Source organism: Lipotes vexillifer, unplaced genomic scaffold (assembly GCF_000442215.2).
Source record: "Lipotes vexillifer unplaced genomic scaffold, Lipotes_vexillifer_v1.1 scaffold634, whole genome shotgun sequence".
In the NCBI taxonomy this organism is placed as follows: Eukaryota; Metazoa; Chordata; class Mammalia; order Artiodactyla; family Lipotidae; genus Lipotes; species Lipotes vexillifer.
This window is the reverse complement of record NW_006781096.1, coordinates 1,404,247-1,421,676: the sequence shown is the minus strand read 5'-3', so window position 1 is coordinate 1,421,676 and position 17,430 is coordinate 1,404,247. Positions and strand designations below refer to the sequence as shown.

General features: G+C 37.4%; 1 protein-coding gene across 2 annotated transcripts in view; it reads right to left on the bottom strand.

Moving 5' to 3' along the window:
* Positions 1-7,487: 7,487 nt before the first annotated feature.
* The window catches only part of WDR26 (WD repeat domain 26), a 44,474-nt gene continuing 34,531 nt past the window's right edge, over positions 7,488-17,430 (bottom strand). For both annotated transcript variants that reach the window (XM_007454476.1, XM_007454477.1), the window contains exons 13-14: positions 15,009-15,194; positions 7,488-12,244 (exon numbers count right to left, since the gene is read on the bottom strand). In XM_007454476.1, coding sequence (XP_007454538.1) covers positions 12,219-12,244; positions 15,009-15,194 — 212 coding nt within the window. In that variant the 3' untranslated portion in view covers positions 7,488-12,218. The remainder of the gene's footprint in view (positions 12,245-15,008; positions 15,195-17,430) is intronic.

Sequence of the window (17,430 nt, the reverse complement as noted above, 5' to 3'; positions counted from 1 at the left end):
TTGAGTTTTTGTAGCTTTCTGGTTCTCAACTTTAGCCTGAACCCCCAACATGTGAAGGTGTTTTTCATCATCTGTATGTTGAAGATAGTTATTTGTATGTAGGAACAGGACTGTCATTCCAGCCTTGCATGCCAAAGAAATAGAGGACACGCTTTAAAGGGAAAATGTAATAGATGAGCAAAGTGGCTCTTCAGGTCTACTGAAAAGTCAGAGTACAAAGCAATACTGTGAGTCTGGGCAAAGGAAGAAAGAAACTAAACTACCCTTTTGTCTATATTGCGGCAGCTTCCTGTATTTAATATGGTTTACAGATTTATGGGACTGTAAGCCAAATGTCTTTTCACAAGAATGTTAACAGAAAATGACATTTCAAAAAATATATATTTCTTTGCTGAATTTGTGAACCCTTATAAGCCATTACACGTACGATGTAATTCCTGCTTATAGAAAGGAAAATAAACCAAAAAAGCAAAACTTTATCAAGGGCTTTCATTTAAAAGCCGCTGCCTCCACAATCGCCCTCAAACCCATATACTCCCACTGGCTCTTGCCACGTCTTGGTTTTGCATTCTCATTGGTCCAGTTGTACTTGATCTGTCTGATATATTTTTTAATGGGTTTGGAGAGGTGATTTGGTAGAAGATGCTCATCAGATTAGAAGCAGGAGTAGCCAGTCATTCGGTGTCGGTGAAACTCAGCCTGTCAGCGCTCTGTTTGGGGCCTGATTAACCGTAGCACTCCTGTCCTGCTGCACTGACCACTGTCCATTTCATGGACATAGCAGTATCCGACCAGTCTTGACTCCTTGGAGGTATATTTGTCAATTCTTGCAGTTGTTGAAAGCAGTTAACCTCTTCGGCTCTGTTTGCTGGGTGAAGTGAACCTGGCAGTTTATTCTCAGTTCTCATTTGTGTTTTAATGTGGCCGTCTTAGGCGCTGGCACTTAGGCAAAACATGGCTGTGTTTTATGGCAGAGTCCAAAGAGGTTATTCACTCTGTTGAGGCAGAATTGGATAGTCACATAAGGTGTGTGGTCACCAAATATCAAATGTTGCATGTCCTTTCAGCCCTGGACTGGGTCTAGCCTTGGCAGAAGCCGGAGAGGCACTAAGCAAAACTCCCTATATGGATAGACCCACATTTCGAGGATGGTGGTATATGCTGGCCACACGTGAAAGGAAGGGTGAAATGGTAGGCAAAGTAAACTTGGTTCTGTTGGCCTCATTCGGGCTTCAAAAATTGCTCCTTGTGGGTATCTTGTATTTCTTCCAGGCAAAGAGCCAAGAAGCTGTAACATAGAAGTTAGTTTGATGCATCTCTCTTACCCTTTCCTTCTTAGGCACCTTCCTCTATTAAAAAAAAAAAGTCACTTAACTCTGACTTTATCCCTAACTTCCAGTGCCTCTAAATGTTCTGCTCAACTTTGAAAGCAATGAAGCTGTTGGAGAACTTAAATCCTTAGAACTGAGAGATAAACAGGCTACTTCAGGAAGCTCAAAGGTGGTGGAGGACTGTTGACCAAAATGTTTTATCTTCTCATTCAAGTATTCTTTTTTTAAAAATTGAAATTTTCACAATATTGTGTTAGTTTCAGATGTACAGCATAGTGATTCAATTATTTTTTCAGATTATATTCCATTATAGGTTATTACAAGATCTGGAATACACAAGTATTCTTAGTAACCAAAATAGAAACCTGTGTAGTTGAGAGCATCTGGCTGTCAGTTTACATAGCATCAGGCACGTATGTTGGTGAGGCTGAGCAGATCAGAAAGGTGACTTGTTTATAACGAAAGACAGGAGCTCTTTACTTCTGAAACATTAACCATGGTTAAAAACAAAACCACCTTTCTTGTATTGCTTGTTTGTAATCAAAGGCAGGAAAGCGGGTAACTCTAGTTTTCTGTTTCGATTTTTTAGGGGCTTTTCTCCAAATTATGAAAAGAGGGAAAAAGCACTGACTTTAAAAGCTGTGGTTAAGATGCCGAAGATTAATTTTCTGTGCTTTTAACTGATTGGAGAGTTACAGAGACCCTTAGAGATCATTTGGTCTAACTTCATCTTAGAGAGAGAGAACTAAGCTCTGGGGACTGCATCTGGAATCCTGGTTAGTCCAGTGTTCTTTCCCTTATCACTTCTCATCCCTGTCCATCTGTGAAGGTAGTACCCTGGGCCCAGCCAGTGCAGGCTACTATGGCATGCTCCTGGGTGCAGAATATTTTTATCTGTGTATTCTGTCATTTTCCTTTGCCCTTTTCCTTCCATCCCTTCAGTGGTTAGCAGGTGCCCTTGCTAATCACTGGACTCTCAGCTGAGAGAGCCAAGGAAGAAAGATCTAAGGTGCAGCTTGGTTCATCAAAGCCTGACAGCCACCTTTTCATGCCACACAGATGACAATGGAATAATAATCCAAATCTGCTTCCTCTCCTCTGAGCTTACTTTGAATTTGAGGGATAAGAAAGCTCCCCATGGAACTTTTTCTTCTGTGGCACTTACCACTTTCTATCTGGTGTTACGGTTATTTGTATGCAGTTATCTCTCCTACTAGACTGTACACTGCTGGAGGGCAGAGTATCCTCTTATTCATATTTGTATCGTTTTCCTATTGCTTCTGGCACCTAACAGTCCATGCCTTGCACACGGAAACAATAAATGATTGTTGATTGAATACATAAATCTGATTGTGGTGTTCTGTTGCTCTTTCAGCATGAAGTCTAACTAATGTCCTTTACATCAGGGAAGTAAGAAGCAATGGAGCAACATAATCAAAGTCTACCATCTGTTTTTGAGGTAGTCACATTATGGAATGTTCTAAGACATGCTAGGTTAGGAAAGGAAACTGCTGTATTTGGTGTACTGGAGGCTTGTGAAGTCAGCTTTACTCACAAGTAATATTTTGTCAGAAGTAATTGTGATGAAAAGTATTATGTACTAGGTATAATTAATTACCCCCTGCATGTAAGTAAAATTGTTCTAATACATGGAAACAGGCAGCAAGACAGAGAAGGGAAGTCTTGAAATTCTATGCCTATTATCTAGATTGATGCCACCTGAGTTTGTGTATTTAAGTCAAAAATACTATTTTGCAATGTAATGTAACAAAGATTGAAATATTCTTGGTGTAGTGAAACTACAGTTAATAAGGCTGTTCAAAGAATGGGCTATTCTATCTGAGCATTTGTCAGTGAAGCCTTTTGGTTTTAAGCCATACTTACCGTGAAAATTCTAAAAGGTAGTATAGTCAAATTGTTTTGCTCTAAATATAATCTAAGGACTGAGGGTCATTCAGAGCCTTAGGGTTAGCATTGTGAACCGCAGTAATCACAGTAATAATCACCGTCAGGACATAGATGTTAAAGGGATTGATCACTAAGGGCTCAAGTTGCTCTTTAGAATAAATTCCTTGATAAAAGCTGTTTTTGTTTTCAGTGGCTTCCCTCTGAGGCTGGGTGAAGGAGTGGGTGGTGGGTGAGTGGTCAGAATCAGCTGGCTGGGAGCTCAGAGGTTTGACCGTGGCTTCCCCTGCTGTGTATTTGGTTTGCTACATCCGTTATGGAAGTCTTGCTTTCACTTGTATTAGTTCCCATTCAACATTAGCGCCTAGTCAGAATGTGAGTCAGTCGAACAAATACTGAAATTGCTGTTCTCCAGTGGAGCACCTTGTGTGTAGTTGTTGAGAGGACTAGTAAAGGTGTGGAGTTCTACACTGCTATACCATCTCTCTCCAGCCATCTCTTTGATTCCTGGTTCCGTTCTAAGCACCCGGTGCTTTGTCAGAATCCCCACTTTGTTATTTATCCAGGGGACTCGGTTCATCTTCAATCTGCTATTCTAAGTATCATATATTCTTTGGCCAAGAGGCTGGCACTTGAACAAGGAAGGAGCTTGAATCCTTCGTCTGTTTTCACAGCTCAATTCATTCAAATTGATAATCTCTGAAGGAGGGGATGTAAGTGGAATCAAGTTGTAGAGCCTGATCTTATCACTTTATGTGATCAGCAGCCTATTTCACAGGTTGGATGGAAAGCAGGTGAAGGTTGAACTTGACAGCTCAATTAAAAAGCAACAAGTTTGGCTGCCACTGCATCTACTGTATCAGAGTGACCTGCAGGGCAAGGCTAGCTTCTGGTGTAGCTGTGTATAAAGATACTAACTTTCTGCAAGACAGTAACAGGACTAATCCGTGTCAGTTGGTAATCTTCTATTTAACCAGTTACAATAATCAAATTTACGGGCATTCTTGTTTTATCTATAACCTACTACCTTCCCTCCCCCACACTATTTTGAAGCCAATACCAGACATCAGTACATATGTAGTATTTTTACACATATCTCTGTAAGATAGGGTTCTTAAAACACACACACAGTCCCAGCATCATACATAAATTGGTAATTACTTAGTACTAAATATACAATGGGGGCTCCAATTTCCCCCATTGGCTCAAGGTTTAAAGTCAGTTTGTTCACATTGGGATTCAGCAAAGATCTGTACATTTCATTTGGTTAATGTCCTTAAGTCTCGTAATCTACTAAATTCCCTATTATTTTCCTTGCAATTTGTTGAAGAAACTGTTTCACTGGACATAGCAATCATTTGTTGTGTAGAACCTCCAGTATTCTGGCTTTTGCTCATTGCCATAAACTCTTAAAAAAAAATCGTTTGTGATTTTACTGTGCATTCTCACCCATCACAATGCTGTCTGGTAAGAAGATACTGTTAGCTTCTTTCATAGATGAGGGAACTCTGACAGATAAGTAATTTGTCTAAAGTGACACACCAAGTGATAGGATTTATATTTAAATCCAAAACCACTACTTTATAAAACAATTTAAAGACATTCAAATTTATTGTGGCGGTTTTCTTCTATGAAATTTCATGAGTCTGTTTTATTGATTGCTTTAATTGTATGGAGAAAAATCTGTATAATTTCAAGTCATTTTCTTCTATGAACTACACAGTTATCTAGAATCAGTAAAGAAGTGTGCCCTTAAATGTTTTACCTATCTTTGACAAGTTTTTAACAGTCAATTTTTAATCTAGGGTGTAAGTGGCCATCTACAGACCAAGGGAGGTTTATGTGTGCAGTGGCTAATAGCATAAGCTCAGGGGCACCTGGCTTAGAATCCCAGCTCCTTCATACCAGTTAATTTATTTAAGCCTACTTCCCTCATTTGTAAAATGGAAATTAGAGTATTTGCCCCATGAAGGTACCTTGAGAATTAAATGAGAATGGAATGAGTGGCTCATCCATAGTGACTGGCGTAAAGTGAGCACCCAGTATATTAGCCCAAAGGAATACCTGTTCTGTACTCGTGTTACTCAACGACCAAATAGTGTGTGCATTGTGGTTAGTCCCTCTCATCACCATTCTTGCTCCTGCTTTTAATTCTTGGTCTCATTGCTGAAGTAATAATATAGCATAGTCCCAGGTTTTCAAAATCCACAAGTGGATCAGTGTCACCTGACAACATACAATTACCTGACATGTTAACAAAATTTGACTTGTGATCTGGAAGGTGGCTTCGAAATCTAAAAGAAAAGCCTTCAGTTGAGTCTCACGTGCCCTTGGATTTAGGAGTTAAAAGCACAGGCTTTGGAATCAAACAGGGGTTTGAATCCCAGTACTACCATCTATTAACTGTATTTTTCAGTCTCCTTAAGCCTGAGTTTATCACTGAAAAAAAGTGCTTACGGAGATAGAAGTTTAAATAATGTATATAAAGTGCCTGGTACCCAATAAGCACTCCAGTGATTTATACAAACACTAGGAGAAAGCATAGAAAGAGAGAGGAAATTAAAACCAAACCAGTTGAATAGTATCAGTTCTTGTGGACAAGAAAACAAAATGTTACTGAAAAGTTTTTTCATGCAAATCCATTAACAGGAAAAAGAGCCCATTTACACATAGTGTGAAAGAACTTTTAGAACAAGTTTTTCATTGATAGTAAAATCAAGACCCCTTTTCTGAATTCATAGGCCACAAACTGATATTTTTCCATTTGGGGGAAGAGGGAAAGTTATTCAATATTTGGAAACTATTTGGTATACAACTCTCAATTCAATGTGTAGCTGCATTTTAAAATTATATTCAAAATGAGGAAGAAGCCACACAGAACTTAAATGAAGAACATTAGCACATTCACTTATTTGAATTCTAGATGTGGCCTATCAATCACCATGGCTAATTATGTCTTGAATAAGATGTTAAAAGTCTTAAATTGTGTATGAGGGACTCCAGTTGCATCAATTTAATACAGTGACCAAAGAAGCCACTAATCCTCACATAAGAAAAGGAAATTAAAACTTGCTGAAAATTTGTTCTTGTTCTTCCCTGTTTCCAGCATTAGCTATGCATTATATGCCGATTTAATATTTTGTTAATTACGTGATTGTACTGTTTCCTATACAGCAAGCCCATGTTATGGGCGCTCAGCAGGTTTGAGGGAGGAGAGCCCACTGCCACAAAACCAATGGCAGACACTTCAGATTCTTGCAAGTAGTGACAGGATGATGGGGTCATTTTGTTTGTTGAATGTTCTTTAACAGTTTTCAGTTTTTCTGGGAAAAATTTCAAGTAGAAGTCATGAAATGATGTAATTGAAGACCTTCAACTTTTCTTTTGCTTAAATGAAAGGGAACTGAATTGTGTTTTTAAAATACAACTCTCTTAAGATTTATTAAGGTTGGGAAATTTTCTTTACCCGGTGCTGGGATCTGGCATGAAACTTTAAGCTAAGTCTGCAAAGTATAGCTGTATTTAAAGACTTCAAGTAGAAAAAACTTCTCTTGCCTGTTGATCAGAGGAAGTGGCAAACCGTACCTTTAAGGTGGTGAGCAGTAGTGTGGAAGCATTACCTCTCTCTGCCTCATCAGTGGATCTGCTATCCTAAGCTGAGTCTCCACTGATTGCCTGCCAAGTACTAATTTTTCACATTTGCACTTCCTTTTACTGTGCAGAACACCACTCTTAGTAGTAAAAATCATAAAGCCTACTTCTGTAATAATTCACCCTGATGGGCAACTGGCTTTCTTTTCCTTTTTTTCATAAATACAAATGTACTATATAGGTTTGTATACATTGAATGCTTTCTCCAAGGGTATCTTTAAATAACTATATATTTGTTTGTTATGAAATAAATTTTAATTTCTAACTGGAAATATATTTTCTCCCCTTGTCAGCATATCCACTGCCTAATAAACGCATAATTTCAGGCGCAGTAATATTTTTGAACATGTGGCATATGATTCCTTTAAAAATGCAAATGTTCCTGAGAGTTTTCTAAATTAACCCATGATTACACACAATAGCTCTTTAAAAAAAAGATATCTCAACTGGCACAGCAGTGCTCCCGTTAGACGCCACTAAAAAAACTCCAGGTAAATCTATGGATGTCAAATTCAGCAAATCAATTGTTTTAGGTAAAAATAGTACTAGTTAGACACTCAGGCTAATGGCTATTAGGAGATTTAATACAACAACAATTACTTAATTATTCATTCTGTTTATTGGATTGAAAGGGAATACAAACGATTGGTTAAGTGCTATGCACTGACATGGAAAAAGTGTATTAAAAAAAAAAATCCCAGGAAAGCAAATCAAAGTTAATGTAGATTCAATTGAACAAAAATTTAAAGACATTTAATATACTACACATTTATAAAATAAAAGTTAACAAAGGGTGTTTTGTAAATAATTAGTAGAACAAGTGAAAATAAATATATCAGAGACCTGAAGTTCCTTATGCTTTAATGAAATAATAAAGCAAAGAAATTTAAACTACTAAATATAATCTGAGAGGCAGTTAAAAAAAAAAACCCCAATATTTAAGAACACAATCCTTTGAAACAGTTCATCAGTCCATAGCAAATAGTTATTATATATCAAAAGCTCTAAGTTTTAACTAGTTCCACCACAATGCCATGTAAATCTTGACAATTTAGAAATCTTGAGATCAACACTTAAGTTCTTTTCTTGATCTCTACAGCTTGGTTTGTAAGTACATACATGCTTTTGTGGATCTATTCCCCTCGCCACACACACACATTTTCAAGGAGCCAATAACATTTTTTTCCATCTGTGCCTAAAAATGTTCCGATTCAGTTTTTAGCACATTGACCCTGATGATGAAAATGTTTTAAGTTAAAGATGGGGACACAATTTCAGTCTTATAAAAATATACCAGTATTAACCAAACCTTCAGTTCAGAGGGCACTTCACATGTGCACGAGACTTTTAGTGAAACTGACAAGAACCCAGAACAGCTGTTTCCAGGACTTTTTATGAATTAAGTAATCTCTCTCTTTCACACAGACACACAACACACACACGCACACATTTTTATTCTCTTAGTTTCATTAAATCCAGGCTATCTGGATTAAGTAGATAAGGGATGGGTTTTTACAGTTTTTGTTTTTGCAACTATAGGGCAGCTACTATAACAATAGCTTAACAACACTGAAAATTTTCAATTAAGTTCACCCTGTTTTTAGAAAGTGTCTAAGTATAAATGCAGATTCACCTCTTCTTTTAAAGTTAGCTGTTTAAATTAAATCCAATATGGTTTCTGAAATGGAAGTAATATTCTGGAGGACCCCAAAAGAGAAGCTGCTAAAATCTAAATGAGAAATTAAAACGAAATAAAGATATTTATACACTTCAGAGATGGGACAAAAAGGATATTAAGAAAAATGTCTTCTTTCCTCCCCATTCAAAAGTAGCCATTCTTCTGCTGTGAAAGAAACTGACATGGATATTTCCCTTTCAAGAGATGTACGTTATATTTACCACTGTGAGCAGAGGTGATAGGGTCAGTTCTTGTGTGCAGGAACCAACATCCTAAAAAAGAAAATTTCAAGATGGGGAGGGGTGGGGGAAAAAAGGGTTTTCTATTAATGTCATGAAATGCCACTCCAGAGGGAGAACACTCCTAATAATAAAAATTACCATACTACTACTAGTGTGATTTCAAATTAAGAAAATACTGATAAAAATTGATTTTCTTCCTTTCAATTACCAAGTTATTTTAATTACTTAAGTTTATTTTTAAAGTTAGGTAATCCCTTTCTGTTCTCCCACCCACTGAAATGGGCCAATGTGTAGGGGCATTTGCAAAAAAAATCTCCTCTGTTTAAACTACTTACCTGGTTAAATATAACATTTACCTGGCCAATAAGAGCAAAAGAAATGTAGCTAGCTAGAATGAACACTAGTAACATACAAAAACCCAAACTGAAGCTTTGTCATCCCTCCCAGCTAATTCCCCAACTCTTAATTCACCACCCACACACCAGTCTCAGGAATCCCCCAATCCAACACTGTACTACTAATAACCAGTTATTTGGAGGAAAGAGACATTTAATTTCATACGTGCTCTAGCCCTTAATCAATGAATAGTAACAACAAAAAAACATTTTTAAGCACATGGAAATGAGCCTACTAACCTGATTTTTGGAGCCAAAATTCTCCACTCTATTTTGATCTATGTGCAAAAAGTATTGGTACTTTTCAGTTTGTACATTTGTTAGTATCTTGCAGCTGGCTTGGTAGTATTCTCACTCTGTATATTCTCACCTCAAGCCTATATAGAGACTACAGCACTGTCAGAAGTTTTCAGTTAAGAGCTATGAGTTAGACCATCCTGCTATCAGGTTCTTTGTACCATAACATCCTAGGTATCTTCATTTATTTTACCTTTCTAGCACAGTCGCTGCATGGCACACGCATGAAGTAGACGTTTACAGCAAACTGGCACAGTAAAGTACCAGTATATATAGGAAGCTGCCAGTTAAGACAGACTTGGAACACAAACTCACCTAGCTGCTACAGAAACCTTTGCATAGTTGGTACTCCGTCTTAATGGAGTTATGTTCTTGTAAAGTGTGCCTCGCTTTTACTCCACTTGTTTTTAACTGTACTTCAGAAGCACTCTGAAAACTCAGATCCAGGGGGGGCTGGGCGAAGCACAGTAGACTTGGGCGCCAAACTGCCCCTGAGTGGGCACCAATCTTCTGTGAATGTTACACATGTACCAGAGCACACTGTAACCAAATTTGTAAACAGCTGTGGAGTTTCTATGCCCACATTTTGTTAGTGATGTTACCATAGAGACTGGGGTGTATTAATGGCTTCAGGGTATACATGAATCACTTAAAATATGAATGGATTTAACTGTACTGAGGTAAAGAGAAGTTGCCACTTAATTATATACAGTTACCAATGAAGATTTTATTCAAGCTTAAAGTAAAAAGTAATTTTAGTTAAGAAAAATGAAGTACCAGATAAACTGTAACATAGTTATTTTAACTTAGAAGTATCAAAACAGGAAATCTTGATTCTCTAAGTGGTGGTCTCTGCAAAATGGAGCTTCAAGAAATCTTTTACATTACCAATTTGATAAAATAATCTGCTGACCACGACCTATCATTTTCTCTTACTATGAGCTTCTGGGAGAATCCAAGCTATTTTAAGGCCAATTGTGTTTTTCTTTCTTCTCCCCTTCCCTGACTTTACCCATTTCTCCCTGCTACCTTCCCCTACCCACCCATCCCCCGATGGAAGAACTCCTAACATCCAAGCCTTTCTCTTCTTTGTGGATCCTGAAGGAGTCTACTCACGGTAATAATATATTATAGACTTGGCTGGGCCGAAAGGGAACAGTCTAAGACTTTTCTTCACCAGAATCTTATTTTGGGGGTATTCCCACTCCTCTTCCCAATGTAACAGCTATGGTCACCATATTTATATCCTCTACTAAAGAGGGGAGGGAATTTCAAAGGAGACTAAGTATGTTGTACTCAGCTGTTATGGGGTTTAAAAGCACAACGTGAACACCAGGCTTTTGGCTTATTTTAAACGTGAAATTCTCAAAATTAAAAGTGCTTTTCCATGAAGGAAACCCTTCCTTAAACTAAAAGGGGAGGGGAGAGGGAGACTATCCACAGCACCAGTTTAGAATGAGGTTCAGTATGGCAATATCTGAAAATCTGAGAAGAAATATTCTTTAAATTTATGTATCCCTATATGTCAAAATATTAAGGGCAATTAGAGAAATGACTCCTAGGTCTTAAACCCAGTTTATGTATGTCTATAACCTGCTGAATTCTTCTAACAAGCTCAATTATACTATGAATTTCCAAAGTGGTTATATCTGCTGACTTCTACTCTCTTGCTAGATCACACCAAAATGATTCCCCAAGTTGAGAACAACTTGGAACAAGCTTTGTTGAAAACCTAAACTGACTACTGATCTCTCACGTTGGTATAAATTTAAAATTCTCGTTATGAATCTTGAATTTCTTGAAGATCAGGTACTGATGTTCCTTCGGGAATAAAACAAAAGGGGGAAAATCTTCAAAGCGCTACTCTGAACTTCCTGTGTGATGTCCTTCCAAGCACTGTTTCTGACCATGTCTCATGTGGTATTCCAGAAGAGCATCAGTTTATACTGCGTATCTAAGTCATAGAGGAAACTTTTTAAGCTGGTTTAGATTCCAAATGTATACAAATGAAGTCACTTTAATCCTATAAATACTTCTTAATTTATTTTAAAAAAATTGTGCTGTTAACCCTTTTACGGGGCAACAAGCCATGTGAAAAGTACAAAACTTTTTGTCAAATGTAATATTGAGAGTGCTTTTGACATAGTTCACTGGTTTATCATCTGGATCAGTATATACTGCGCAACGGGCAAGGCTAGAATCCATGAACCAAGCTGCAAAGATCTCAAGCTAAATAAGGCGGAAAGATTTGGAGAAACAAAAGAAGGAAATTCTTTCCTATCCAATGTATACTCTTCAGACTAATGCACTCTTTCTATCAAGCCTTCTAAACTGTTAAATAAAGTTTTCCAAACAAGCATTTAAACTTCATTACACAGAAGAGCAACAAGAATGGATCCTGCCCGACAAAAGGCAGGAGGGAAAAAATTATATATACTGAGTTCAATGGGTAAGCCTGAATGTAGCACAGTTCTTCACAACCGATGGGGGGATAATTCAACATGGTGTCCAACAACGTTCTAACGACGTGCTTCATCTCAACTGGTTACTATGAAGCAAGGTGTAAATGTTTGGCCCCAGTCGGGCTTCAGAAATGGTTCTTTTTTCATGACGAGCATGTCTGTCCAGCTATCAATCATGTTTGTTTGCACCAAATCCCAAGCCATTAAAATACGACTAATTTTAAGTTAAACAGAAGTCGTCTGCTCCAAATTCGCCATCAACTATCCATGCTACTGCATTCCTCTGAATGAAGACAAGATGAAATGTGTATTGGGGGAAAAGAGGAAGAAGAGGGGAGGGGGAGAAAAAAGTTACCAGTTAGAAAGTTTTAAAATCAGCATCATGCCATTACAAAATACTGTAACATTAGAAAACAATCACATCGAGGTAAATTCTTGATACTTTCATCATTATCGTTAAAACTGTGTCCACATCGCATCTTAGGCTATATATTACAGTCTAAACTCAGGATTATTTTGAATATTGGAGAACCCAAGAGAATAATCATATTGGAATCTCATACTTTAAAAATGAACCTTGAAATACTTATGCAGAATAGAAAAATCTTCATGGTAGTTTACAATAGAAGAGAATAAAGAAGATCTGGGCAGTCCAAGGTAAACTGTGCATCATAACTATGTATTTAATTCTCCTTTCAGTGGCTCAGTTTGAAATTCTGCAATATCACCCTACTCTTCTGTGTGTGTGGGGGAGGGGTAACGTGTCAACAGCTCTACTGATACAAATTCACACACTCTACAATGCACCCATTTAAAGTGGACAATTCAGTAGGTGTTAGTATATTCACAGGATTGTACAACCATCATGACAATCAATTTTAGAATATTCTCATCACCATTAGCAGTCGTAAGCAAACCCTCACCCCGCCAATCCTAAGCAACTACTAGTCTACTTTCTCTATGGATTAGCCTATTCTGGACCATTTCGTATAAATGGAACCACAGTAGGTGCTCTTTTGTGTCTGGCTTCTTTCACTTAGCATATAGTTTTCAAAGTTCATCCATGTTGTAGCATGCATTAATACTTGATCCTATTCTATTTAGTACTATTCTATTAGTACTTGATCCTATTCTATCTATAGTCCTCAAAAAAAAAAAAATGCAGTATGGAACTTTACTGTTATAATAAAAGGTCAGCAATTCTCTTTTTTGAAATTGAGTTAAGTGAAATATTTTTACTTCAATGACTTATACTATCTTAGAATATCATGATTTTTGAATGTCATTTCCTTAGCTTCTCATTTATATTTTTCCAAAATGTCTATTCCAAACAGGTATTAATTAGAAAAAAAGGTTTTCAAGTGTGGGAAAAAGAACCCAGAAGATGCCTGCATAAAAGGCATTACCCAAATTTCTAAGTTATACAGAAGCTGTTTTCCTATTTTAGGTATAAATGAAATTTTAGGGCTATACCTATGTTGCAAAGCACAACTGAAAACTGAATTAGACCCAGTTCTTACAACTGGGCCAAGTTTGGCTCACCCACAATAATCCCACCCACAATAATCCCACCCACAATAATTGTGAGTATCCACAATAGTTAAGTTACCAAATAGCAGTGTAACTTTTGTTTCACAGTAGTAGAAGCATAAACATACCCTTAAAGGTATGTCTAAAATAAATCCACTTACAAGGTAAATCTGTTACTATATACCTAATGTTTTCCTACTTCTTCAAATCAAATATGTTTATCTGAAGAAATAACTTCCAAAATGACTAATAAAATTAGAAAAGCACATATAATCTCAGTTATAGATCTCTAAAACATCTAAGAGAGTGGGGCTTGAAACCTAAAAAAGGACAACAAACAATAGGAGATCAACAAGATTTTTAGTTTTAGCTGATTTCACAGAGGAATGTTAGAATGTCATGTAGTGATGTACAAATACAAAAAGGTCCTTGAAGATTCTGAATAACTGAACCGTAATTCTCAAGCTTTTTGACCTGTGTGCTCTTCGTGCTTTTTACCCTCATCTTTGGCTGTATATCCTCACCGACCAGTGCGATCTGGTCAAGTTTTTTCCAGTTTGTACCACAAAGACAAAAGCACAGAAAATATGCTTTTAAACCACACATGCTACCCTGACAACCCTCCTCCTCTAAGAATAACTTAACTGAGAACGGTTGGTCATCTTTCTTACTAGAAACATTTAGGTGGGACACACTGTGAACAAAAGAATCTGTTTATCTGTTTCTAGGTACATTACTTCTTTCTAAGCAAACTAAATATTTTTGCTCTCGTTATCTCCTCTCTCTAGTACCAATATCTTGCTCAATTAAGCTACGTCCTTAACTGTTAAGCTTTTTGGCTTTGGGCTTTCTTCAAGTATCTGACAGTAGTGGAAAAAACCTTTCAGACCTAGATTTGAAGACCTGGCAGCTCTCAACAAGTTAACTAGTCTTGCCATGCTTCAGTTTTCACATCCACAGAAATGAGGATAGAAACACTTCTACCTCTCTTACAGGGCTATGAAGATGTTACGCAAGACAGTGTACGTAACGGGCCTAGCAGGCTGCCTGGCACATAGGTACATGATAAATTTTAGTTCCCTTCTTTTTCTCTATTGGTATTAACAGATATTTATTTTTAAGGGTAAAACCATAATCAAGATCATTCTAAAGTTGTTCAAATTTCATATACTAGCTAGTTTTCATGGGTATGAAAGTATAAAATACTTCTTGCTTGATGAAGCAAGATTTTCAATAAAATTTTGAAAGTGGCAATACTAACTGGATGTAAATGAGGTGGCACATTTCGGCTTATTCTCCCCAGTGTCACCAATAAAACAAACGAACAAAATACTGCTGTGTCTTAGACTAATTAAACTTCTGCGGAGTGAGATATAGTGTACAATCTCTAAATGAGGGAAAAAAATTGATTGTATCCTACACTTTAAATAAAGTACCGCTTAAAAATGCTACAGCTTTATGATAAGCAGGGCAACGTTTCATCTGGAGAAAACACAGGGATACTGTATGATAGTTACCTTCAATATTCTGGTGGTCTATAAAAGGCGCTGGTCCCCATATTCTAACGGTGCCGTCATCTGAGGCGCTGGCCATCATGGATGGGATCTGTGGGTTCCAGCTCACACAGTTTACGGTGCGTGTGTGCCCTGTCAGCTCCGCGATTGGCAGTTCACTACGTTTGTGCCAGATGTAAACCTTGTGATCTGAATAAACAGTAATTCAGAGAAAAGTCAAGGAGTTGTTACATATTAACAAAACCAACTGATTTTAAATTTACTGCTCATTACACACAGAACGTATAACTTATTAGAACTTGAAAGGACAACAAAAACAATGTGAATAATTTAACAAACTACCTTTTGAAAAAAGCCATTTTAATAAAATACACATTTTTTTCCCTGTTACTGATGACTGACTAGCTTGCAAGTCACCACAAGATCTGTAATATCCTGTAATACATAATATATAATCACAGTCAAGATCTTTGAATATAAACAAATCTAGGATAGAGACAGATTCTATGGAAATGAGAGGTGATAGAAAAGCAATGTATCCAAATTCAAATATAGCAATTATGATAGCTAAATATTGAGTGCTTATAATGTACTAAGTATATTATTATTTAATTTTTTTTTTTTTTTGTGGTACGCGGGCCTCTCACTGTTGTGGCCTCTCCCGTTGCGGAGCGCAGGCTCTGGACGCGCAGGCCCAGTGGCCATGGCTCACGGGCCCAGCCGCTCCATGGCGTGTAGGATCTTCCCGGACCGGGGCATGAACCCGTGTCCCCTGCATCGGCAGGCGGACTCTCAACCACTGCGCCACCAGGGAAGCCCTTAAATATATATTATTTAATCTTCACCACCATCATGAGGTGGGCACTATGCTTATCCCTTTTATGGATGGCGACTGAAGAAGCAATCTGCTCATGGTTAACAGCCGGTAAAACAGGGGTTGAAATCCAGGAGGCCCTGCTCAAGAGTTTACTTGTGAGGCTAGACAGCATAATAATATGACTTTGTAGTAGTCTATTTGTAATCTCATGAAGTGACCATAAAAAACAAAAACCCTGACAACTTTGTGATAAACTAATCTTCAAAAACAAACAAAGCAAAACAAAACAACGGACTAGTACAGAGTAGAAGTTCACAGTACGGGCTGTAGAGTCAGACTACCCAGTCCACACGCTCCCTGTATCACTGACCAGCCGTGTAACTTTGGGCACATTACCCACTCTTTGCAACTCCTCTGTAAACGGGGATCTGTACTTACCTCATCATGTTATGAGGATAAAGTAAGTCTATACATGAAGAAGTGTTTTGAACAGAGTCTAGCACGTAGTAAACACCATGTACTACCACAAAGAGTTAACGAAATAGAAGTGATGGCTTTTCAGCAGAAGGCAGAATCCCAGGGTAAATTAGAAAAGTGTCCTATCTGAAGATCTGTCAATCAACTATGTGATCAATGTGGGAACTTTCAGTGGATGTGCTGCCAACTGAGGAAACTTCAGAGTGGTGAAAAGGTAATAAACTTGTGGTTAAAAAAAAAAACCATGCCCTGGTTTCAACTTACAAAGATAAAAAGTTGGAACTATTTCTGAACATTTTTTTGAGTATGTGAAGCAAAAGCTAAAAGGCACTCACTGAAGTACTGAATTTATCTTTCCTAGAGGCTACTTATTGTTCAATCATTTCTGAAAATAATTTTCTTTCAATAAAATAAAATTAGCAAAAGGAAAAAAAAAAAAAAGCCCAGACTAGCTATGTTTCCCCTTGGACAGAGCAAGTCCACAAAGAAAGATTACAGGCTTGAAAAGTGTGAATGCAACTGAAATCTGCCTACATTTGAATTTGTGAACACATACCTGAGGAGGATATTTGCTGAACAGTCAGCAAAAATTAAGATTTGATGTAGTCAAGGTCAGAATGACAGGCTTTATGATCAAGCTCTGCTTACTGTACCAGTTTAGGGAATCCAGTGCTTATGCAGAGGTAAAAAATAAGTTTTTCTATATATTTCCAGCACAATGAAAGGGCTGGAGTAATGGCATAACTTTTAGGGGGAAAGGTTTCCTAATTGCTCTATTTTATACTGACATTCATATATTTGGGGGTTTGGGAGGTTCTTGGAATATATTTCTGACAACACATGACAAATGGATTACTGTGGTCATCTTGAGAGATAATATAGTTGCTATATCCACTTAGTGTTGAAAACACTTTTAGAACCATTCTAAACCACCTGAATCATGAGAATGCTAATCTCTTTCCATCATAGTTATGTTTCATTTTATCCCTAAGCAGAATATAATGTGTGGCTTAATTACATTATTCATCAGGGTTAATTCTAAAGCTAGTTTGGTCTTTAAAAAAAAAAAAAAAGATTGGGGCTTCCCTGGTGGCGCAGTGGTTGAGAGTCCGCCTGCCGATGCAGGGGACG